General features: G+C 41.0%; 1 protein-coding gene across 2 annotated transcripts in view; it reads right to left on the bottom strand.

The window, feature by feature from the left end:
• Window positions 1-26,657, bottom strand: part of LOC141172290 (BAR/IMD domain-containing adapter protein 2-like) — a 200,227-nt gene that overhangs the window by 38,617 nt on the left and 134,953 nt on the right. For both annotated transcript variants that reach the window (XM_073656318.1, XM_073656317.1), the window contains 3 exons: window positions 9,729-9,881; window positions 8,554-8,763; window positions 3,202-3,439 (listed from right to left, as the gene is read on the bottom strand). In XM_073656318.1, coding sequence (XP_073512419.1) covers window positions 3,202-3,439; window positions 8,554-8,763; window positions 9,729-9,881 — 601 coding nt within the window. The remainder of the gene's footprint in view (window positions 1-3,201; window positions 3,440-8,553; window positions 8,764-9,728; window positions 9,882-26,657) is intronic.

The raw sequence follows: 26,657 nt of genomic DNA on the forward strand, positions 1-26,657 counted from the left end.
GTGGTACGACCATTTCTCCAAAGTGTCCCAGGAGCCGTTTTTAACACAACAAAACTAGTCGACATGTTGCTCGTACTGCTGTGAGCAGCCTGCATTACCTAGGCATACTACCATGGCCTGCAGCGTCATTGCTTATCATTTGAAAAGGCAGCAGCAGGTCATGATTATTTGCATGCTCAAGTGCATTCAACGAGGGACAATGTTCCTCAAACAACCATTAATGACCTCACTGATATCAAGTTGTTTTGAAAACATTTTTGAAAATTGGTTCATCATTTGCATATCACTAACATGCCAATCGATCCTGTGATTTCCAAAATTGCAAGCCTTTTCCTTATTGGTGTTGAAATTTTTTGCTGTTTCTTGGTGTTGAAATTTTAATGTTGTGGGGTGTATTTTACTATACATCCATCATTTGCAATTGAGTTGCTCCTTGTGCTAGAGAGAAATTAAAGGGGTTGTCCAGAAATAGGAAAAAAATCAGAAAGATGTCATTATAAAAAAAAAATCCTAGATACCTTTTATTAGCAAATTGCAATCGTTTGGTCTCGGTAGGTAATCACTATACAATTAAAATGGCCACCGTCATGTCACACTGACAGAAACCTGTCCTAGAATAATTATAGGACAGTTGCATGTGAGCATGTGCAATAGAACGCTCCTATGAAGTAATCTGGATAAAACCCAGCCTCTACTTCCCTCAGCACTCCTGTTATCTCCAGTATTAGATCAGATAAACAGGGTGGACAGCAGTGTTAGCAGTCTCTTCTTACATCATCACTCCTGGTATCTTCAGTATTAGATCAGATAGACAGAGTGAACAACAATGTGAGCAGCCTCTTCTTGCCTCAGCACCCCTGATATCTCCAGTATTAGATCAGATAGACAGAGTGGACAGCAGTGTGAGCAGCCTCTTCTTCCCTCCCTCAGCACTCCTGTTATCTCCAGTATTAGATCAGATAGACAGGGTGGACAGCAGTGTGAACAGTCTCTTCTTACCTCATCACTCCTGGTATCTCCAGTATTAGATCAGATAAACAGGGTGGACAGCAGTGTGAGCGACATCTTCTTACCTCAGCACCTCTGATATCTCCCGTATTAGATCAGACAGACAGGGTGGACAGCAGTGTGAGCAGCCTCTTCTTACCTCATCACTCCTGGTATCTTCAGTATTAGATCAGATAGACAGGGTGGACAGCAGTGTGAGCAGCCTCTTTTCACCTCAGAACCCCTCATATCTCCAGTATTAGATTAGATAGACAGGGTGGACAGTATTGTGAGCAGCCTCTTCTTACCTCAGCACCTCTGGTATCTCCAGTATTAGAACAGTAACACAGGGTGGACAGCAGTGTGAGCAGGCTCTTCTTACTTCATCACTCCTGATATCTCCAGTATTAGATCAGATAGACAGGGTGGATAGGAGTGTGAGCAGCCTCTTCTTACCTCATCACTCCTGGTATCTCCAGTATTAGATCAGATAGACAGGGTGGACAGCAGTGTGAGCAGCCTCTTCTTACCTCATCACTCCTGGTATCTCCAGTATTAGATCAGATAGACAGGGTGGACAGCAGTGTGAGCAGCCTCTTCTTACCTCATCACTCCTGGTATCTCCAGTATTAGATCAGATAGACAGGGTGGACAGCAGTGTGAGCAGTCTCTTCTTACCTCATCACTCCTCGTATCTCCAGTATTAGATCAGATAAACAGGGTGGACAGCAGTGTGAGCGACATCTTCTTACCTCAGCACCTCTGATATCACCAGTATTAGATCAGACAGACAGGGTGGACAGCAGTGTGAGCAGCCTCTTCTTACCTCATCACTCCTGGTATCTCCAGTATTAGATCAGATAGACAGGGTGGACAGCAGTGTGAGCAGCCTCTTCTTACCTCAGCATCTCTGGTATCTCCAGTATTAGATCAGACAGACAGGATGAAAAGCAATTTTAGCAGCTTCTACTTACTGCAGCGTCCCTGGTATTTCCCTGTGTTAGAATATCCATGTGGAGCACTAAGGAAGGAGCTTTCTATTGCACATGCTAAAAGGCACTTGTTCTGGCATTCTTAGACAGGATTTTGTCAGTGTAACCAAGAGGTGGTCATTTTAATTCTATAGTGGTTACCTTCCTAGGCAAAACTATTGTGATTTGCTAAATAAAAGTATTTAGAAATTTGTTTACAATGACATTTGCTTAAATTTTTTATTTTTTTTCTATCCTTGGAGAACCCCTTTAACTATTTTGGACTGCCCAATAAATGATAATCTCTCTCGGCAGTCCACGTTCTACTCTATAGTGATATTCTAAAATGTGGCTGCATAGTAGAGCAGCTGTACACGACAATGCAGCTACATGAGTGGGGAGCCGGTTGTCAGACAGATCCGAGCTCCTCATAGAGAAGGCAAGAAGGCAGAGATGGTTTATTACTGATTCTGCATTCCCAATCACTATACACACAGCACTAAACAAATGTTGTGTATACAGTTATAGGAAGCGCTAACAACGCTTACTCCTCTTTACCCAGTGATCATGTGAGCATTGTGTATAGTGAGGGTGCAGGAGCTGCTATGTTCTAGTAGAACCTGTCAGCTCTGCTGTGCACCTAAGATGATGAATTTCTCCTGTAACTAGGGTTTATATATGAGCCCCAGTTACAGTGAAAACCAGGTAATAAAGCAAGTATTTAAATGTTGAAATGCCCCCCAAAGGTCTATAGGATCTTATGTGAGGCACAAAATGTTAAATTAATGAAAAATAAATAAATTAATAATTTAAGAAAAAAAACAGCTGACAATTGAAATTGCCACAACTAGCCCCACCACCATTAAAAAACCATGTCCAATATCTAAAAATTATTGTCATAGAAATAAGAACAAAAATGTGAAAAACAAACACATATTTCTTCTATTTTCCCACTAATATCACCCAATATTGAAAAAAAAATAAAAGAAGAGAGTTTGAAAATAACATTAAAAAATTACTCCCCATGTGTCATAAAAAAAGGATGCAAAAATTATTTGAATATCCAAACAAGAAAAGTTTAAACCACTTGTACAAAAGAAAACCGAACATATGCTTGGTCGAGAAACCTGTAAAATGGCCCGGTCTTAAACTTGTTAAGGAAATATTGTGGGCAATGAGTCCAGTGCTTACTATTGGCCTTCCAATGCTGGTCCATATATAAGACAATAAACAAAGTGCTCACCTAACGTTGCCAATCTGTTCTCAGAGGCCGGCTTGCGCGGTATTGGTAAAGTACATGCATATAATTCATTGGCTTTGGGAGTTGGAGGTGTCACTGAAGTCGGTGTTGCCGGATGTGGTGGAACCACTTGATTGAGTGATATTGAATCTAAATGAACAAGGTTTCCAATGTCTCGTGGTCCTTTAGTTCGATGACTCTCTCCATTAGGTAAGGGAAGGACCTCTTGCACAGACATCCGCTATAAATGCAACATCACAATTATTATCATGGATAAAGTCACTATTAGTGATGAGCGAGCATGCTCTTTACTCGAGATTTACGAGCATTCTCGGGTATATCTTCGGCGTGCTCGAATGTTATGTTTGAGTCACTCCATGTGCATGATTTGCGACTGTTTGACAGCTTTAATACAAGTGAGGAATGACTGTTTCTTAGGCATTCCTCACATGTATTAAAGCTGTCAAACAGTCGCAAATCATGAGCACGGAGTGACTCAAACATAACACCCGACCACGCTGAAGATACTCGGCGAGCACCCGTACATGCTCGCCGAAAGAGTTAACAGAACATACTTGCTCATCACTAGTCACTATCAATATTTTATGTATTCTCAATATCATAACAACTCTGGTCCAACACTTGAGGAATAACACTTGAATTTGCCCTGTGATCAGGCAAGATCATATCTATGTCTAACATAAACAATTCCTCACCCAAGAAAAATTAACCTTTACTTGTACCATTAAAAAGGAAACTATCACAGACACTTTCCCGGACAAAATAAGAAATATACACTGCTCAAAAAAACAAAGGGAACACTTAAACAACAGAATATAACTCCAAGTAAATCAAACTTCTGTGAAATCAAACTGTCCACTTAGGAAGCAACACTGATTGACAATCAATTTCACATGCTGTTGTGCAAATGGAATAGACAATAGATGGAAACTATTGGCAATTATCAAGACACACTCAATAAAGGAGTGGTTCTGCAGGTGGGGACCACAGATCACATCTCAGTACCAATGCTTTCTGGCTGATGTTTTGGTCACTTTTGAATGTTGGTTGTGCTTTCACACTCGTGGTAGCATGAGACGGACTCTACAGCCCACAGAAGTTGCTCAGGTAGTGCAGCTCATCCAGGATGGCACATCAATATGAGCTGTGGCAAGAAGGTTTGCTGTGTCTGTCAGCGTAGTGTCCAGAGGCTGGAGGCGCTACCAGGAGACAGGCCAGTACACCAGGAGACGTGGAGGGGGCCGTAGGAGGGCAACACTCCAGCAGCAGGACCGCTACTTCCACCTTTGTGCAAGGAGGAACAGGAGGAGCACTGCCAGAGCCCTGCAAAATGACCCCCAGCAGGCCACAAATGTGCATGTGTCGTCAGAAACGGTTAGAAAACGACTCCATGACGGTGGTATGAGGGCCCGACGTCCACAGATGGGGGTTGTGCTCACAGCCCAACACCGTGCAGGACGCTTGGAATTTGCCACAGATCACCAGAATTGGCAAAGTCGCCACTGGCGCCCTGTGCTCTTCCCAGATGAAAGCAGGTTCACACTGAGCACATGTGACAGACGTGACAGAGTCTGGAAACGCCATGGAAAGCGATCTGCTGCCTGCAACATCCTTCAGCATGACCGGTTTGGCAGTGGGTCAGTAATGGTGTGGGGTGGCATTTCTTTGGAGGGCCGCACAGCCCTCCATGTGCTCGCCAGAGGTCGCCTGACTGCCATTAGGTACCGAGATGAGATCGACAGACCCCTTGTGAGAGCATATGCTGGTGCGGTTGGCCCTGGGTTCCTCCTAATGCAGGACAATATCAGACCTCATTTGGCTGGAGTGTGTCAGCAGTTCCTGCAAGATGAAGGCATTGAAGCTATGGACTGGCCCGTCCGTTCCCCAGACCGGAATCCGATTGAGCACATCTGGGACATCATGTCTAGCTCCATCCACCAACGACACGTTGCACCACAGACTGTCCAGGAGTTGGAGGATGCTTTAGTCCAGGTCTGGGAGGAGATCCCACAGGAGACCATCTGCAACCTCATCAGGAGCATGCCCAGGCGTTGTAGGGAGGTCATACAGGCACGTGGAGGCCACACACAATACTGAGCCTCATTTTGACTTGTTTTAAGGACATTACATCAAAGTTGGATCAGCCTGTAGTGTGCTTTTCCACTTTAATTTGGTTGGTGACTCCAAATCCAGGCCTCCATTGGTTAATAAATTTGATTTCCATTGATGATTTTTGTGTGATTTTGTTGTCCGCACATTCAACTTTGTACAGAACAAAGTATTCAATGAGAATATTTCATTCATTCAGATCTAGGATGTGTTATTTGAGTGTTCCCTTTATTTTTTTGAGCAGTGTATATAGATGCATACACAGATAAATCACCTATCATGTGCCACATAAGGAACCAGGACTTAAAAAAGGGGTGTGATGGAGGGAGAACCAACTAATAGGCTTACAGTGGATATTACACTCTATTTGTCACCCTACCTGACCACAGAGGTTGTCACCCTAGATAAAGCACGCAAGTTATGGCGCCCCCACTCACCGTCATCTCACCCTAGGGATAGTTTCCTTTTTAATGGTATTAATTAAGGTTAATTTTTATTGGGTGAGGAATTGTTTATGCTAGACATTTGTTATGCTTTTCATATTATCGATTATGCTGTTAGTCTATAAGATCATATCTATTCAGTTTCTTCATATCAACCCCTTTTCAATCTTTGTGCTTTTTTCCCGTACACTTCTTCCAAGAGTCATAACTTTTTAATTTTTTTCATCAACATTTTTTTTCATCAACATTCGTTTTTTGTGTGATGAGTGATGTACATTTGTGTCATGTCCCATGATTGGGAATCAGTATTCTATTATCATTCTGTTGTTATATTCTGCTGTTTTGTTGCTATGTAATAAGGTTTGCCCCTCTTTAAAAGTTTGTTCTTCCTCTCTCCTTGTCTCTCCCTCTAGCTGTGATGTCAGTAACCCCTCCTTTCTTCCCCAGCCTTCCTCATTCACTGTTTGTCAGCCATCTTAGTAGCCTATGTGTTTGCAGCTCTGGTCAGAAAAGTCTTTTTTTTAACTACTGTATTTGTGCATATCTACAAGAATTCAGCTGGAAAATAAACCTTCTGGAATCTTCCTATGTGCCTTCTACAGTCGAGTTCAAGCTATCTGATGACATCACAATGTGTAAGTAACGGTTGAAAGGGGCAGCCTAGAAATAGTATCTAAGCGCCCTACACTTACAGCTTAGTTATGGGGTCAGAAAAAATTGAATGACATCAAACATTTTACAATTCAATGTACAGAAAAAAATTCAAATAGGATGAAATGTTGAAAAAAAATGCAACTCCATATTGATTATTAGAGTTTCGTTGTTAGTGTAAAAATGTGCGGTAAAAAATTCCCATTGACAGGTCATTGCGATTACCTCAATACAAAACTTGTATGTGTTTTTTTTTAGTGCTTAAAAAAATCCAAAACTTTTGAAAAATTGGTTTGTGTTGCCATTTTCTGAGTGCCATAACTTTTTTATTTTTCCATTGTTGGAGCTGTGTGAGAGCTTGTTTTTTTGTGTGGCGAGCTGCTGTTTATATTTATTTTTGGGTATGAAATAAATGTTGCTGTGACTGCTTTATTATTGGACTTTTTAATTGAAATGACTAGAAAATGGCAGTTCTGATGTTCCAATTTTTATTTTTTACACCATTTACCTTATAGGTTAATTAAATTTATATCTGCATAGATTGGATTTATATGGACATGGTAATGCCAAATATATTACTTTACTTTTTTTATTTCTTTATTTTCAATTTGGAAAATGCTGAGTGATTCAACCGTGTGCGTTTTTATTTTTAAAAAACATATTTTTTTTAGATTTCACTTATTTTTTTTGTGTTCCTAGTGAACTAGAACATTGAAGGGAGCCTTCAGGAGGCCCCCGGTTATGATGACGCCCATGGGCACCCCACAATCGCGTCACTCTACTGGCACTGCACCACATAGATTGAAAGCAGCAATTAAATGGTTAAATAGCAGTATTTAGAGCCATCTCCGATCACTGCTGATAGAGGTAGGTGAGCCCTGACACCGACGTCGCTGGTTTGGCTCCGGCACTGGCGGTTAGTATAAAAAATTTTTATTCTATGTGTAATTGAGAAGGCATAGTCCAGGTAGTGGACAACCCCTTTAAATAGCTGGCCATTTGAAAACAAATGTTGCAACATATTAGTAAAACCAGTAAATCCATGGCAAATACTGAACATGATCTGCTTTATTGTGTAACCAAAAGAAAAAATAATATCCATGGAAATTAGACATCTTGCAATTAGCTCATTGGATCGCCATCTTCTGGGTTGGCCCAAGATGAACTTTAACTCCAACATTGTAGTTTTGGTTCAAAACTAGAAGCAGCCTGCTTTATTATCTATATTCACAGCAACACAAGTGCATCAACAGGGCAAAAATAAACCCAACCTCTAACTATACACTACAATGTCCCTTCACTAATCCAGGCTCTGAGCCTATAGCCCAAGACGTCATAACATATCAGTGCCCAAACCATTCCTCATGGTGATGATGGCTCCCATAGGCTTTGACACAGCCTGTTCCTCGGACTGGGTGCTTAGTCTAAGTCTAGGGTCACACGACGAATTTTCTCTCATCCGAGAAAATCGGCCCGATTATGCTAATAAGTCTCTGATAAGAACGGGAGCCAATTTTCTTGGAGGTGGAGAAGAAAAAAAAAGTTTCCCCACCTTCTTCATTCAGTCTGTCTATGAAAATCGGATCTCAACCAAGTGCAGTCCGATATTTTACACGGGCCCATAGACTTGAATGGCCGAGATCTGATAACAGATGTGTGTGCATCGGTTTTTTAAAAGAAAATTGGACATGTGCATGGCCTCATTTAATAACTTCGGGACGAGTGCTATCTATCAAAACGAAGTACGACACTCGTCCGGTCGTCTGCACGAGCTCTAAGTAAACTTATTTAAAGTGACATCCCAGCCCTAACCCAGACCCTGAACTGTCCCGGATGGAGTGGGGAATATTTTCTTTTCTTTTCTTTAGTACAGGAAAACTTCTTTCCCTAACTCCCATTACGCCACCGACTCGCTGCCACAAAAAATACAAACAGAATAATAAATGCCCGGACAGTATCCACTTGTCCAGAGAGTATAATTATCCAGCATAGAGCTACATGTCTCCTTCCTATTAATGAGACCACATTTACTCGAACTCCATTTGCCTTTACATCTATTAACATGGTCTCAAGGTTTTCCAGAGGTCAGATAATCCACAGCTATACAGAATGCAATTTGGAAGACACTTACATGATTCATCGACAGTCCTCCCCCGAGAAGGGGTGCGAGTTCAGGAGGAACATCCAGTGGTTTTGTGCTTGGCACTGGATCTGAGATGACCGGCTCAGTAGAAGCATTAGCTGTTTGTTTCACAAGCATCAGGGCACGTTCAGGGAGTTTAGTGGGTTGAGTACATGACTGCTGCCAGGATGGGAGCTTGGCACTTAACAACTCCTTCACCTTTTAAAATATCATGAAAATGAGAAAAATCCCAATAGTCAGCATTATTCAATGGAAGGAAAAATAGCAAGTTTAGTATCTCCAAGACTTCTCCTGTGTATGCCCCCTACTTTGAAACTCCTTACCCCAACCAATTGGACTCACCACACCTATGAAATTTACAAAATACCCAACTCTTCATAAAGCTTACAAACCTATACAAACTCTCCTAAAGGCTGATAGACTTTCTATTGAGCCCACACACTACTCTGTGTGGTTCTAGGAGTTGGCCTGGATAAGAAGGTGGTCTTCTCAAAGAGAGAATTTTATAGAGAGGTTTCGCTATATATCCTTAAACAGGGATTTTTTTTGCTCAGACTTTTATGGCATGTCTACAGGATATTCTATAAATCTTTGATACTCTGATAAGTTCCCAAACCTACCTTGAGAACAGGGCCCCGTCTCAACCCCCTCACCACCAGGAATGGAAAGCCAATATGTATCCAATTAGTTAAGCAACAACTCTATCAAGAAAGAGTTTCAAAGAGTGGTATCAATCCCCTCAGTTTGAAGCTGGCCAAATTGCTGGATTCAGTCCCCATGACCTCCTCCAACACTTCAGAGACAAAGGTGTCTCTGCTAACAAAATCTAAGAGGAGAGAAGACAGACCAGCAACTGGTCCAGAAGACAGAGGAAGGGAATAACACTTTAAGCTTGGTCTACACCACGTTTAGGGTTGACATTCACATTATTTTGGGACCAATGTTCCGCACATATATACTGGGAATTTCTACGAATGTTTAAATGGGTTGCTCCCTTTTAATCAATGTTTGACCTCAGCTGCTATTTGCTGAAAAAATAACAGGTCCACTAGGAAGTCTCTGTCGCTACTCTCGGTGTCTGGCATTGGCCGTGGTGCTATATGGTGATATTTGTTTTTGTTAAATGGGTGAGAGCAAATATCTTTCATGCACTGGTACTGCACCTTGCTGTGGTAGGTACTGAAGTGCTTAGATACAGCACATTGACGGTCCACCAGGAAGGAGTATCTTCTCCGCTCTTCTGTGAGTGCTGCTTTATATCCTTCTGCCACAAACTTGTCCAGCTCACACTGTTTGGTGCTCATGATCTCGACGTACTGCAAAACATTTATGTAAAATATTTATATGATCAGTTTATAATGCAATAAACCTGTCGGAGTAATGCCCATAGCACAACCCGCTCGTGGCAATCAGGAAACTTTAGCTTTGGTCTCGGCACACAACTTTTAAAGGTTTAATTGTAGCAAGAAAGACTTGGACTACACATTCAAAAATCAGACTGTATGAAGCCCACTGCCTCGTCACGTCGAAATACTTAGTGGGACCCTACCCTTAAAGGTGCAACAATCACCGCCACAGCAACACCATGCCCAAGAGGCTCAGGTCCCCCAACAGCGCCCAAAGCCCCCATGACTTTAGATCACGTCACTCCAAAGGCACAGCAACAATGGCCGCCACACAGCAGTGCCAATCACTAAATGAGCGATTGTTTTGCTTGCTTAAAAATCATCATTCTTTGCAGCACATTGTCCTGTTTAGATTGGACATGTGCTGCCGAGAACAATTAAAGTCTATTAGTGATGAGTGACCGTATTGAGATATCGTGTTATCCGAGCACACTCTGCTGTTATTCGAGTATCTCGGACGTGCTCGAGTAATATGTTTCGAGACCCCGCTGCTGCATGTTTCGCAGCTGGCTAAAACCCCTGCAAACTGCCACCTGCCAGCATCCGCAGCTCCCTTTATGATTAGCCGGCCTGGCTAATCACGCTGCAACAATGATGCCACATCAGGCCGGATAATCAAATGAGGAGCCACCATTAACGACCGGTAGAAGGCAGTTCATAGGCCACCCATCCAACAGCCACGGACTACTGACCTGGGCGCTAGACCAATGTCCTGCAAATTGATTCACTCATCTTTAGTATGTATAGACCATATTATAAAAAAAAATCACCAAAAACGGTCTAAATTAAAAATGTTTAGTTTTTTTTTTTAGTCTCTGATCGGTCCATGAATTGTCCTCCACTATCAAACTAGCTAAAGAAGCACTCCTCCTCCCATCAAAATTTTTATCCTCTTAATATCGTGCAATCATCATATTATATAGCACTGTGTACTTACAATTGCATATTTTGATTTCGACCCAGTTAATTCTTCTCTTTTCCATTAGGTCTATGACATCACATGATTACAAACTGACTAGCTGAATCCTTCTAAGCTCTATATAGAAACAGGAGGTCAATTTTCACTGCATGAGTCATGAGTTACTGCAAAAGTGGAGGAGAGAGCAGCTGGGTCAGGAGATGTTGGAGAGAGGAATGATTTATGCAGGGTAAAGAGACTTCTGGTTTGTACATAGAGCAGAGAAAACAGAAGAATTAATTGGGTAGAAAGTCAAAATGAGCAATTGTAAGTACACAGTGCTATATAATATGATGACTGCAATATATTAAGAGGATACAAACTTTGAAAGGAAGAGGAGTGCTTATTTATTGTTGAAATAATGCACAGTTTTGCTGTAATTTTTCATGGCATTTTTTAGATAAGAAGCACCACAACTAGATGTTACTCTAAACTTTTTAACAACTTAAAGTTCTAAATACAAAGGGTTTTTTTCTGACATTTTTGTGGTCTGTTTTTTATCTTTTAAATGCAGTATATTTTCCCATAAAATGTTAAAAATGCTAGAAAAAAAGCATGTAACAAAATAAAAAACCACACCAAAAATACTTGAAACAAAAACACCATGTAAAATGGATGAAATTAAGCAGCGCTTAAGAATTATTTTTAAGTGATCGACACAAGGACCAAACATTTATACAGAATTTTAAATTTAAGAACAAATAACTCAAAATAATTATCTGACATGTGAATTATAGCACCCCATGTAATCCCATATATATTGTATATACCATAGATCCTGGACTCAGACAACACACAAAAAGTAGATTAAAAAAAGAGCGAAAGGAACAGTTTTCTTAATTTCAGAGGTGAACAGTTGATGGAATTTTAGGCTTTTAATCATTTATCTCCAAAAACAAAATTGACCGGTCACTGATAAGGATGTCAAAGTGTCAGCGGGGGAGACAAACCACAGATTGTTTAGCTTCCATAGTGATAACATTCTTGACAATGGCTTATTTACCAGAGCGCCTGACTAAGCTAATACTTAAACATCTGGTGGGCTGCTATCTGGTAGCTCTCATCACAATTTGTCACAGCCATTTTGAACTTTACTAAATATTTCAGAAGATGAGAAGACGCCTTGCTGAGTCAGAAGATGTCTTGGAGGCCTCCAGTAGACTGGAGCAGGATCTAATACAGCATTCCCCAGCATGAGGGACAATTTGACAGAGAAAGGGTTACAATGAGGTCTCTGGCCTCCTGATCTGTGATTCAATAAACAGGATGGCACCAAATCATTAAGCTGGGGTAGAGGTGGGGGCATCCTTACATTCTTTTTAAGAAACAGTAACTATTCATTGCCCCCTCCCTCTTCTCTGCATCCAGCACCAGTCTCATCTTCCCTCCCCGGTTCACCTCCCCCTCCAGACCGCTCTTCTACAAAACCCGGCCTCAAGTAGGCAAGCCATGATCCAAAAGTAATGGTTCCCATGACAACCCTGTTTACAAAGGGGATGCAGAGATAATGGCCAGGCCTTTCTAAATCACTGGAGCCAAATGTTGTTCCTCCCTCCAACCCCCTTACACAGCTGACATGCTAATGAAAAATGAAGGAAGAGTGAGGCAAAAAGGGCTAGGCACACACAAAATCAAAGGCCTGGGCCGGATAATGAAGTAAAGCGCTATTAATATGTGTTGACGATACCACTAGGTTCAATTATCCTCCATTTCTTCATGCATTCCAGCTGAGACCTCGGCCAAGGATAATAGTATCCTCAATTTCCCTCCTTTTTAGTCAATACTTCAGTCATGGCTTATAAAATACCTTTCTCATAGGAAGAAATAATTGACACAGAGGATGATGATGTTATCAGCTGATTAAAGCCTTTGAGATTCTTAAGCCCACCATACACTTTAGATCGTTCAGCTGATTGGTCAGCTGGTAGCTATCTCGCCCAACTCTCCATAAGAGAGACGCTGTCCAAAATTGGATATCCTGGATCCTTCTCTTCCCTGACATCATTTGTCAGGTGAGAGTCATGGGCACCAATACACATTAGACTTTTGGCCGAAATTGGTGGGTAAGGCCGATGTCTGACGAGAGCTCCTGTGTTCTCTATGAGAGAGCCACTGCCAAACTTTTCTGTGGGTGGCTTAGCTTGCAGAAAGCATAATTTGTCACGTGTGCCCATTCACATTAGACTACGGCCAAACCTATTGATATCGCCAAGTTCGGCCCTCGTTAGTCTACTTTGTATGGGGAGGCTTTAGTCTGGGAATATCTAGCAAGACCAAGCAGAGGTAAACATCTTAGCCCACCACTTTTGGATGGGGTCTTTGCTCCGAGGGTTTATTCTTGGCTCTGATAAATTGTGGATCGCAGTTTTGCTTGAGCAAACTGCGGCAAAAATACTGTGACTTGTGTATAAACCCTAAAATGCATCACTTGTCTGTAGTAAATAATAACCAAATGGGTAACATTGGATTACACATTTATGCTTTTCCTTACAGAGGAATAAAGTATGTCCACCAACAGTGGACACAGAAGAGGGCCCCTGTGCAAGAACAGTCCAATAAGTGATCATGACGCACAATTTCACCTGTTCTGGAAGTGTCCCCCTTACCTCTTGGGCCCCTGTGGTTGCACCAATGGTATGTCTGCCCCTAATGTCCACCGTAAACCAATGAAGTTGTCATGAAGCTTTTCTGAAGTCGTGAATCTTACTTGTACTGTAGCCTCATGTCAGGAATGAATCACTGCATAACTTGTGCAAAAGTCCAGGAAACCTGGGTGACAACTTTTATAGGGCATCTAATGGCGGCCATAATGATAGTCACAAAACCCTTCCCAGAAGCAGATTAGACTGGAATATGTATTCAGATCACAACCCATCACAGTGCACAGGATCCTGTACGAGGGGTAACCCGGAGGTCAGTGTTCAGCTGCACAGTTCCGCATCCAAAATGTTGATGATAAACATGCAAAGTCTGAGCCCAGACTGCGTATCACTAAATGGATCGTTAGAACCGTCAGTGATTCCATAAGAACTGGACTCAATAGGAGCATGAATGATGACAACACATAGCAACGCAGACTGATGAAAAACATGCCTGCAACATCCTCTTCACTTCTGTCTGTGTTGTCAGGTTACAGAACTCCAAGTGATAATTATATATACAAGATAGATCTAATTACAGATTTATACTAAACACGTCCAAAACAGCTAAAGTTCATGGAAAACTTCCACCTGCATATTACAGTCTTTACCAGCATTTAATTTTGAAGATCTATTCCAGATACTACAGTCCCTACAGATGTCAACCAGATTGTATCTTCTTTCCAAGAAGGATATCTACAACTATTCATCCCATGAATTCTTGCTGAATACAATCTCAAAAATACAGTGAAGACTGACACTTTCAGGAACGATAGAAAAAAAAATGAGGAATTAAATGGGTAAGAAGAATAATACTCTGAGTCAGACGGTCGTAAAACTCGGATGAGGATCGCAACGTAATGCTCGGACCATACGTCGGCCCTCCCAACCCGAGTGTGACAGCTTGTGTTTCTATACAACCGTCTGATCTGGTCGGCAGAGCCGACGGCCAGTCCGAGCATTGCATTTTGATCCTCGTCCGAGTTGTACGGTTGTCTGACTCTTCCCTAAATGAAAGCTATAATCAGAAAATAACCTTTGGTTTAATTCAAGTTTTTGTGTTAAATGTATTTTTTTAATAGTTTTTTTTAAATTTCACAATATGTATCAAAAAATAGAAACCTTGCAATTTCCCCACTGACCATTGGAGTTTTTTTAGTCTCTAACTTCCTGTTGTTTCAAGAAACAACACATGTACATAGCCATAATGGTCAGACCTCGACCCTATCTTTTGTATTGAAGCATCTAATGAGACTTTCTGTAAGTCATTGTGACGGAAGAGCAGCAGTGTTCACTCTTACATTGTCTATTATGAATGCTGGATCTTGTGTTATCAGCTGTGTATAGAGGGGATATCAGCCATAGAAATCCTGGCGCGGATGATTAGGAAACTGCGGAAACCCCTTCCTGAAAGGACAGGAAGTATGAGTCTAAAATAGCCCCAGTGGCCAGTGCGAATAATACAAGATTATTTATTATTATTATTATTATTATTATTATTAAAGATTGTGCTATGAAAAAAAAAACAACTGCTATTTTTTTAAAGTACATGTAACACAAAAACCTGATTTAAGCAATATTTCATTTTCTGATGACAGCTTCACTTTAAGCCAAAATAGTCTAATGAGCTATTCATTTTTCTACTAAATACCAGGGATGTCAATTATCAACCTAAAGCTATTGAGGAATGGATCAAACCGCATACAAAAAAACGCATCCTCTTTTACTGTAAGTTTTGCTAGTAACCAAATCTCAGGCCAACAGGGATCTAATTATTAAACCACTGTTCATACCTAGTTAAATGACGAACTTGAAAGGATTATATTTTACAATTGATACATACATTAGAGAAGTTGTGCACTACCTTATTATTGATGACCTATCCTTAGATTAGGTCATCAATGTCTGATCGATTGGGGTCCGACACCCGGCACCCCCGCCAATCAGTTGTTACTGGTGTTAGCGGCAGCCGGAACTGTTCAATTGCGGAGCTGCTTCGTCTTCTGATAGTGACTGCGGCAGAGTACTACTGCACATCCCCTTCAAATCAATAGGGGGTGGATGTGCAGTACCCTGCCGCGGCCACTATAAGAAGACGAAGCAGCTCCGCAATTGAGCACTTTCAGCCGACAGCCGCTGCCTCCGACACCAAAAACAGCTGATCGGCGGGGTGCTGGCTTTAGGACCCCGACCGATCAGACATTGATGACCTATCCTAAGGATAGGTCATCAATGGTAAAGTAGTGGACAACCTCTTTAAGTTCCGAAAATATTACTTTAGAACGTGATTAGTATCTCGAATTACAGTACTCATCAACACACTGAGTTGACACATTTTCCTATCATATAGACATAGTCACCTTGTCTACCCTCATATAGTGCAATCATATGGCCTTTCTTTCACTTTCCAGAGTAGGACTCCTCGGCAATGTTGTATGCGATAGTAAATCCAGGAAAAAAAATTGATTCCATAGATTTCCATAGGTGCTGTATTACACATATCATGGATCTGTAATCTATTCGAATACATGATGCTTTACTTGAGAAACTTTTTAAGTTTTATACCATATGTTCAGTATAAAAAAGCCAATGTGCTAAATGCTCAGCGACAAAGGTGGCTGATCATCTAGTCATTTCATGTAATGTGTCAGCCTTGCTCATTTAGACTTTCCATTCTGCTGCTGCATTATTATCCCCCTCATTCTATGCTCAGCATAGGATATAGATTTCCACTTAGCGAAACTTTATAGGAAGCATAGACTATGACAACAATTCTATTTTGGGGAAGGAAAGAGGAAGTTGTGTATATTGGGTTCACATTGTTACTGTCCTGTAGAATGGATTAAAGGCCAGGTCCTGCACTTCAACGTTTCCTGCTCTGATGTGATGTCATTGCTCTTGTTCCCTTTTAAAAGGAATTTGGGAAAGCAAAATCCCATTGTTCTCTTTTCTATATGCTCATTTCCTGAGAATAAACAGTACACAGGACTGCAATAATCATAAAAAGAATCATATTATATACATGGGGCTGCATGGTAAAATACATACACAGACTAACAGAATATAGCGTCTGCACTACCCAATATAACAGTATATTTTACAGGTCTGCAGAGAGTTATACACATAAGCTTTGGTGGGAAATATGGCATTCTTCTAGGACTAACCTTCTGACCTACTGGAATAATCCCACAAATAACAATGTATTACAGCTTCTCCTTTGAAGTCCATATCTGGTCACCAGAAGGTCACAAGAGAATAATATGAAACTTGATAGCCAATGATTCCAGTAAAAGGTTATATTTACAGACATTATCTCTTTATCGAGCTGAATATATATATATATAAATATATTTATGTTTATATAGATAGATATATGCTACAGATGATCTAGTCAGTGACAGTGTCGCTGCCAGAGGTAACATCATCACACTGTGAATGAGACAAGTGATGTGCCATATATTCCATAATGCCCTTCTCTTGCTTCCTTAATTGTGCTGCAATGGCCTGCAGCATTTCTGGACTTGTCTTCCATCTAAGATGTCATTGGTCAGCTATTGAAAAGGGAGCTGCCAGCAGCAGATCTTGATGATTTGCACTTCCAAGTAAAATCAGCATGGCAGAACATTTCTCAGACAACCATTAATAACCTCATTGATCGCTGCCAAGGCATGTAAGTATGTGTATTTCTGCGTGCATCGATTTTACTCAATACTGAGTAAATCGAGATGTTTTGAAAATGTTGTTTCCGTATTTTCATTATTTGTATATCATTAACACGCCTATCCATCCTGTGATTTCCATAACACCCTGACTTTTCCTGCTTGGTGCTGCAATTTCAACTTTGAGGGTTGTGTATAAATCTGATTAGTATGGAATTAAGAGAAAGTCCGGCAAGTCGGAATTTCATCGGCCGATCCCTTTGTTTGCAGAGGAGATAAGCAACTGCCAAAAGCTGTCTGGCAGCAGCTTTCTCCTCTCTACCCACTGAAAGCACATGACTGCTTGGCCGAGCCAAATGGTGATCTCGGGAAAGATAGTAATTGAACAAATGATGGCTGATGGTGTTTTCAAGTATATGGCCAGTATTAGCGTAGAACCAGCTGACGGCCATCTATAGAGTCACAGAAGCTGTCAGAGGGTGAATGTCTAGAAACTGGTTCTTTTCAAGTGACTCTTTTGCTGAAACCTGGATTGGCAACATGTGCATAACAAGATGTGTTACTGCCTAAAGAGCTGATTTCTGAATTCTCCTCTCTGCCCTTTGGTCCCTGAAGTTCGGCATGATAACTGGCTGACGGATGACTGTTCATTCAGTTTTCCCCAGTTGCATCTTTCACCAGCAATCTCTATGTTCCTTATTCATATAAGTAGTAAAACATTTATAAGTAGAACAATGGAGCCGATTTATATTTATTAATAATGGCTTGAACTTAGACAGAATAAACCAGAAATTCAAATTCCACCAGATCTATTTCAGTGATGGATGCTTTAGAAAAAAAATTGGTGCCACTTGCTCAACAAGTTAGACATTTTTTCCTTTCTTGGATTTCATGTCTTACACTAGTATTAGTTGTTAGATTTGGCACATTTTGTAACACTTCTAAGCCATACCCTTTTTCTAGAAACTTTCCAAAAACATGGAGGAAGGTGTAAAAAGTGTCTAAAACATATCGAATTTGCCGCTCGGCATGAAATCCTGGATTTCTTAGGGAAGACATAAAAATTGTCACTTTTTGTTCCAATTTTTTTCCCGCTGCTCACCTCAGAATTCTAGGTTTCGTTTTTTTTTCAACTCCGCCATAAATAAGCTTCCAGAGATATAGGCCTTCTTATTTAGTACAATTTTTATGTTCTCTGGGGGGTGGTGGTGTCTTTACGCTGCTCTTCATAATTATTCTGCGAGCCACACCTTCTTGGTAAAGATCATAAAAAATATCACTAAATAAAAAGACTCAAATCTCAGCAATCATACAATAAGACAGAATACTAATGAAAGCAGTAAAAATAAAGGAGAAGAAAAAAATTGGCTAGTTTGGACCTGGTGACGAGTCCTTTTTAAAAGCTATGGACACCCTTAATATTCTTCCATATGTCCCCTTTAATTAAGAAAAGATTTATGTCTCATGCAGACGTCCTTGACTCTTGGTCCGATTACGGATCACAATGCATGAACTGGCCGCAGGTCACCTGACCAGAGCATGACAGCTTCATAGACATACATGAAGCTGTCATGCTCCGGTCAGGAGACCCGTGGCCAGTCCATGCATTGCCTGGGATCCATGGATGAATGAGCCCTTGGTCTGCAACCTTCATTCATTTTCAGGCCGCCCCTGAGATGCAGTTTGCAACCAGATCCAAGTTTCAGATGTATCTCATCTTGGATTGTCCCTCCCAGAAATACAGGCTGGATGTAAGGTCTGTTTGTCTTCACTAGCTGTTATTCCAGCACAGTTTCTATTCTACACTAATTTCTTCTTTTCCGCTTATAGAATATATGGAAAGTGTTTGTGTAGATCGGACCACCACCTGATATCTCTTTCAGCACCCTAATTAATTAGTAATTAATGCTGGAACAATGACACATATAATATCCATATCTGTCTCTACTAACCAAGTCTGCGTAAATATCTGGAAAAAAAATAATCTCTGCTACATAATTAGCTGCAAAGTAAAGTGCAAGATTAATAGTTTTCTGTTTAGCTAATTACAACATATTGTGCTGGGTATGACGGGTTTCCAGCTGGTGCTCAGTGATTTCCTGGCATCAGGTTTAGTACTCGCTCTGCTGTATTACATGGACGAGCATCATGGTGACACGCAGACATTAAACATCCCCTCCTGTCTATGTCCGTGCACTTTGTATGCTGGGTGGCTGCTGTGAGCGTTCCCTTTTCATTGTGGGTTAGCCACGCATACTGATTCATCAGAGGGAAGTCTGAGTTCTGCGAATAAAGCTCTTTGATCCCCGTTTTTGTATGTCTGCTGTTTATATTTATTTGCTTTCACTCATAAGCCACAGTTCCACTAGACCGCTCCGCTACATAAATGCTTCCATCCCCATTCATGACTCTAAACGGTTAATCGCTGGTATGCGCCATTGCCTGGATCCAGCACAAGATCTCAATGAATGACAAAGCCCTTGTATTACTAATGGGATTTGGCTGTTTTATGGGACATGTGTTATACATAAAGTCTGACTCCTTTTCACATCCAGAGCAGCAGTTTATAGACGCTTGTATATTGTTGAGTATTTCCATCTACTCTGTCAACAGTTATACAGAACATGGCTTCCATAAACCGACTGAAGATCCCCAGAAAATAACCATCTATGTATTACTTTTATCAAAACTTACCAAAAAGTTAAAGGGAATCTGTCACTAGGTTTTTACTGTGTAATCTGAGAGCAGCATAATGTAGGGGCAGAGACCCTGATTCCAGCGATGTATCACTTAGTTCATTGGGTGCAGCAGTTGTGTTACAATCACAGTTTTCTCTAGCAGAGCTCAGAATGCTGAGCTGTGTATTACCCCGCCCACACCTCTGATTGTCAGATTTCTGTGTATAACCCCGCCCACACCACTGATTGGCAGATTTCTGTGTATAACCCCGCCCACACCTCTGATTGTCAGATTTCTGTGTATAACCCCGCCCACACCACTGATTGGCAGATTTCTGTGTATAACCCACCCACACCTCCGATTGGCAGATTTCTGTGTATAACCCAGCCCACACCACTGATTGGCAGATTTCTGTGTATACCCAGCCCACACCACTGATTGGCAGATTTCTGTGTATACCCAGCTCACACCTGATTGTCAGATTTCTGTGTATAACCCCGCCCACACCACTGATTGGCAGATTTCTGTGTATACCCAGCCCACACCACTGATTGGCAGATTTCTGTGCATACCCAGCCCACACCACTGATTGGCAGATTTCTGTGTATACCCAGCCCACACCACTGATTGGCAGATTTCTGTGTATACCCAGCCCACACCACTGATTGGCAGATTTCTGTGTATACCCAGCCCACACCACTGATTGGCAGATTTCTGTGTATACCCAGCCCACACCACTGATTGGCAGATTTCTGTGTATACCCAGCCCACACCACTGATTGGCAGATTTCTGTGTATACCCAGCCCACACCACTGATTGCCAGATTTCTGTGTATAACCCCACCCACACCTCTGATTGGCAGATTTCTGTGTATAACCCCACCCACACCTCTGATTGGCAGATTTCTGTGTATAACCCCGCCCACACCACTGATTGGCAGATTTCTGTGTATACCCAGCACACACCACTGATAGGAGGCTTTCAGTGTACATTGTATAGTGACAGAGTGTTGTTAATCAGTGCTGGGGGCGTGGTTGGACTAGGAGTCATGAGGCATCTAGTCCTGTAATGATAATCTCCTGCTGATAAAACACAGATTGTATTGAATCAGCAAAACACAGCCCAGTAAGTGCCACATCAATGGAATCAGGTTCTCTTCCACTACATCATGGTGCTCTCAAATTACATAGCAAAAACCTGATTCTCATTAACGGAAGTTGTCTACGTAAAGAAGCACTCCATGTAGTATTTTTATTGGCTTGCACCTGTGTAAATGAGTGTGTAGAGTAGCGTAAACGCGATAATACCCTCACAGATAGGCATTTTCTGCATTTTCCAAAGGTCAGAGACATGTCCAATTTTGATTTGATTTGATTTGAGGGCTCAGGTCAAAATGGAAAATGCAAGTCTATGGGTCCATGAAAAAAATCAGAGTGCTGTTCAATTTTTAAGAACCGACAGCAAGTACACCGTGGAGAAACTTTTTTTTTCTCTCCACGTATGAAATGACACTTAGACCAAACTCTGATCAAAATAATCAGTTTGCTTTTCTCCTACATGGGAAAGACAAACGTCTTGAATGAGTCCTAAAACCAATTTTTGGCTCTCACATAGACCCCATTGTGATCCAGCAAGTCGGAATAGAAGTGATGTGACTCAGAAGAGGACCGAATCGGTGCTGGAAACTGTGGAAGACAGCAATCAGTGAGTATATGACCTCACATACACTACAAATACATTTACATATTAACATTTTAATGGGAGTGCTTCTTTAATGACTAACACTAACCCTTTCACAACCAGGCCATTTTTAATTTTTGCACTTTGATTTTTTTAACTCCCCTTTTTCCAAGAGCTATAACTTTTTTTTACTTTCCAGTCAACATACAGTGGCTGTAAGAGGGTTTGTTTTTTTTGCGGGATGAGTTGCAGTTTCTTCATGCAGTTTACCAAGTGTGAATTGATTTTATATTTTCATTCATTGGACTTTTACAGATGCGTCAATTCCAAATATTTCCATATTTCTTAATAGTTTTTGAATTGAAAAAAGATGAATATTTTGGAAAAAAGTAGTGATTCAAAGTTTCATATATTTTTAATTTTTTTAAAATATTTTTCTTAACTTTTGTTTTACTCTTTATTTCCATTAGGGGGCATGAACCTGCAATTATTTGATAGCCTGTAGTACATATACTGTAACACCCCAGTATTGCAGTAGATAGGAATATTTACAATCTTCTATGAAACCCAACCACAGGCTCTGCTTTATGGGAGTAAAAAGCAGGGACAGGGGGCTTCCGTAGGCTCACAAATGCCATTGCAACACAATGGCCCCCAACAATATGTACACCGTAATCACAACGATTTAATTCCTATATGGTTAAACAGAAGCGATCAGAGCTAGCTCTGGGTGCTGCTGTTAGAGGCAAGTACTGGATGAATAAAGCAGCTGGCTCCTGTACAATTTCTCTTGAGTATGTTGATACTTCACATGTGGCCAGGAACTACTATTTGAGCACACAATAGGGCTCAGTAGGGCTATTTTTGAGTGCAAATTTGGCCAAAATAGATTGTAGACCCCACATTTAAGATTCAGCTCTGCTTACTGATTCGTTTGGTTATCACGTGATAATTTAGATACTGTTGAAATCCAGATGTTGGTGCCAGTTTCTTCTCCACTCAAGAGCCCCATAGTAGCTGCAAGGTCTGCACTACTGTATAGACTCCCCTGAAGGAGATGCCAGGGCCCACCGGAGGATTTTCTGGTTCTCCGGTATGCCAGTCCGACCCTGTTAGGAAGTCATCTACACAGATGCCCCTTCGGGAGATGTCCACCTGAACAAATTTGTTGCTAAAGCGACCAATGACCAACTGAATTTTGAATTTTTGGGATCATCTCAGGGTGGACACAGAACCCCAAAGAATAAACTTTTAATATGATATTTAAAAGAGACAGGTCTGAAATATAAACTAATGCCCTATTAATATTATCTTGGAATATATTATTTTTTTGAAAAATATACACAATGTAAAATATTTTGACTTAACCGCTTCCCGACAGCCCACTGTAGATAAACGTCTTCGCTGCCTGGGCTCTGTGCAGTGCGGACGTTTAAAAACGGTGGGTGGTCCCGCAGCGCTCAGGACCCCCAGGGTCTTGCAAGCGCTGCGGGAGCGGTGCAGAGCGATAGCTCTGGCAGGGAACATCATCGGGACCTGATTGGATCAGGTCCCAGTGATGTTAACCCTTTGCTGTCTTCTATATGCCGCGATCTATAGTGATCGCGGCATATAGAAGACAGCAGGAGGAGAGGGGGTCGTCCTCTTACCTCTCCGACGGCCCCCTTATACCTTCCAGGACCTGACGTTGCTATGGCAGCTGGAGGTCACATGACCGCCTCCAGATCTGCCATATATGGTGTCCTGCCTGGCTCAGCCTGCAGCTGAAGCCAGGCAGGAGACTGACTGTGAAACAGTCAGGGAAGATCTCATGTAATGTAATACATGTCTATTACATTACATGAGATCAGTGATCAGAAAAATAAAAATTAATGTCCCATACAGGGACTAAGTAAAAATGTAAAAAAAAAGTAAAAAAAAATGTTTTTAAACTGTTAAAAAAAAATTACAAAATAAATAAAAATAAATAAATAAAATATTAAACCGATAAATCCGTATATTTATGCAAAAATAAAAAAAGTACACATATTTGGTATCACCGCGTCCAAAACAACCCGAGCTATAAAACTGTCACACTAATTAACTCCTTCTGTGCACACCGTAATAAAAATAAATAAAAAACGGAGCAAAAAACTATGCTTTTTCCTCATATCGCCAAACAAAAAGTGGAAAAAAATGCGATCAAAAAGCAAAATGGAAATAAAAATGGTACCGCTGAAAACGTCATCTTGTTCCGCAAAAAACAAGCCACCATACAGCTCCATCAGCCGAAAAATAAAAAAGTTATACCTCTCAGAATAAAGCAATGCAAAAAAAATATTTTTTCTATAAAATGGTTTTATTGTGTAAAAGCGCCAAAACATAAAAAAATATACAGTAAGTGTAGTATCGCTGTAAATGTACTGACCTGAAGAATAACGCTGCCTGATCACTTTTACCACAAGCAGAACGGCATAAAAAAAACCTCAAAAAACAATTCCTGAATTGTTGGTTTTTGTTAATTTTACCTCCCAAAAAACGGAATAGAAAGCGATCAAAAAATGTCACGTACCCAAAAATGGTACCGATAAAAATGTCAACTCGTCCCGCAAAAAACAAGCCGTCACATGACTGTCAGCCAAAATCTAGAAAAATTATAGCTTTCAAAATATGGCGATGCAAAAACTAGATTTTGCAAAAAAAAGCGTCTTTTAGTGTGTGACAGCTGTCAGTCATAAAAACCCAATATAAATCTGGTATCTCTGCAATTGCACCGACCTGAAGAATAAAGTAATCTAATCAGTTATATCACACTAGGAACGGCGTAAAAAATAAATAAATCCAATTTTTCACCTGCTACTGATTAGTTTATTATGTCTCCCAAAGATCGCAGTAAGGCGCAGAGCCTTACATTTATCCTGCGCTCTGCGCTGAGCACTTACACCAGAGTTTCCGTGTAAATCTCTGAAATTTGTGATTCAGCCGGAACCCATGACGGAAGATTCCCTGTAATGAGGCAGATATAGGCACTGTGGATGCCGTCTGGCCTGTGATCCCACGGTGTCCGTTTTTTTAGGCGTGCATAAAAGTGCGGTTGGCCACAGTTTTGTGCACTTCTGAAAAAAAGGACACCGCTAAACAGAGGCCAGACGGAGTCCAGAGTAACTCTGCTGCCTCATTACAGTGAATGGATCCCGCAGGGGTTTCATCTGAATTACATCACTTGGAAATTTAGATGGAAACCCCGATGTAAGTGCTCAGCCTAGAGCGCCGGATAAATGTTACGTAAAATGTTCCCAATAAAAGCTTCAACTCAGTCCTCAAAAAAAGCTAGTCCCCACTCAGGTCCGTCATCTGTTAAAAATATAAGGGACTTCCAAGTTACTGGTAGCAGAAAGGCTCTGGAAAAGCGAAATGGCCCTTGCCCCCCAAAAGAAATTCAGAAAATTTTGTGCTCCCAAATCCAAATGCCTATTCTACAATAATTTGTTCTCCAATTGTCAAATAGCACTCCGTCCCCCCCAGATCTCGCCGTATGGCTGAGCGGTACGATACAGCTACATATGGGGTATTGCCACTTTTAGAAGAAATTGTGTGACACATTTCGGCACCATTTTTACCCATTGCCCTGTGTGAAAATGTAAAATCTGAGGGTAAAACATTTTTTTGTGGTAAAAATATAATTATGCTTTTTTCACTGCCCAATGGTATAAATTTAAAAATTAAAAAATACTTACTACTTCCCTAGATGAATTTCTTGAGAGGTGTAGTTTACAAAATGGGGTCACTTGTGGGGGTTTCTGCTGTTTCGGCTTGTCAGCGACTCTTCAAATGTGACATGGTGTCTGCAACCTATCCGAGCCAACATAGCGCTCCTTTCTCTTCCGAACCCTGCCGTACACCAAAGCAGTGGTTTTCCCCCACATATGGGGTATCGGCGTACTCAGGAGAAATTGCACAACAAATTTCATGGTGCAATTTATCCTGTTACCCTTATGATAATGCAAAATTAGGGAATGAAAAACAGTTTTTTGTGGGAAAAATGTGAAAATTTTATTTTTACGGCTCAATATTATAAACTTCTGTGAAGCGGCTGGGGGTGCAAGGTGCTCACCACACATCTAGGTAAGTTCCCTAAGAGGTCTAGTTTCCAAAATGGTGTCACTTGTGGGGGGTTTCCACTGTTTAGGCACATCAGGGGCTCCCCAAATGCAACATGGCATCCGCTAATTATTCAAACAAATTTTACATTCAATAAGTCAAATGGCGCTCCTTCCCTTCCGAACCCTGCAGTGCGCCCAAACAGTGGTTTGCCTCCACATATGGGGTATCAGTGTGTTCAGGAGAAATTGCACAACAAATTTCATGGTGCAATTTTTCCTATTACCCTTATAATAATGCAAAATTAAGGGATGAAAAACGTTTTTGTGGGAAAAATGTGAACATTTTATTTTTACAGCTCAATATTATGAACTTCTGTGAAGCACCTTGGGGTTCAAGGTGCTCACCACACATCTAGATAAGTTCCCTAAGGGGTCTAGTTTCCAAAATGGTGTCACTTATGGGGGGTTTCCACTGTTTAGGAACATCAGGAGCTCTCCAAACGCAACATGGCGTCTGCTAATTATTCAGACAAATTTTACATTCAAAAAGTCTAATGGCGCTCCTTCCCTTCCGAACCCTGCAGTGCGCCCAAACAGTGGTTTTCCCTCACATATGGGGTATCAGCGCGCTCAAGAGAAATTGCACAAAAAATTTTGGGGTCTATTTTTTCCTGTTACCCCTGTGAAAATAAAAAAAATTGGGTCTAAAGTAACATTTTTGTGAAAAAAGTTAAATGTTAATTTTTTTCTTCCACATTCCAAAAATTCCTGTAAAGCACCTGAAGCGTTAAGAAAGTTCTTGAATGTGGTTTTGAGCACCTTGAGGGGTGCAGTTTTTAGAATGGTGTCACTTTTGGGTATTTTCTGTCATAAAGACCTCTCAAAGTGACTTCAAATGTGATGTGGTCCCTAAAAAAATGTTTTTGCAAATTTTGTTGGAAAAATGAGAAATCGCTGGTCAACTTTTAACCCTTATAGCTCCCTAACA

Source organism: Phyllobates terribilis, unplaced genomic scaffold (genome assembly GCF_046119375.1).
Source record: "Phyllobates terribilis strain yellow unplaced genomic scaffold, ASM4611937v1 Scaffold_12__6_contigs__length_324123572, whole genome shotgun sequence".
Taxonomy (NCBI): domain Eukaryota; kingdom Metazoa; phylum Chordata; class Amphibia; order Anura; family Dendrobatidae; genus Phyllobates; species Phyllobates terribilis.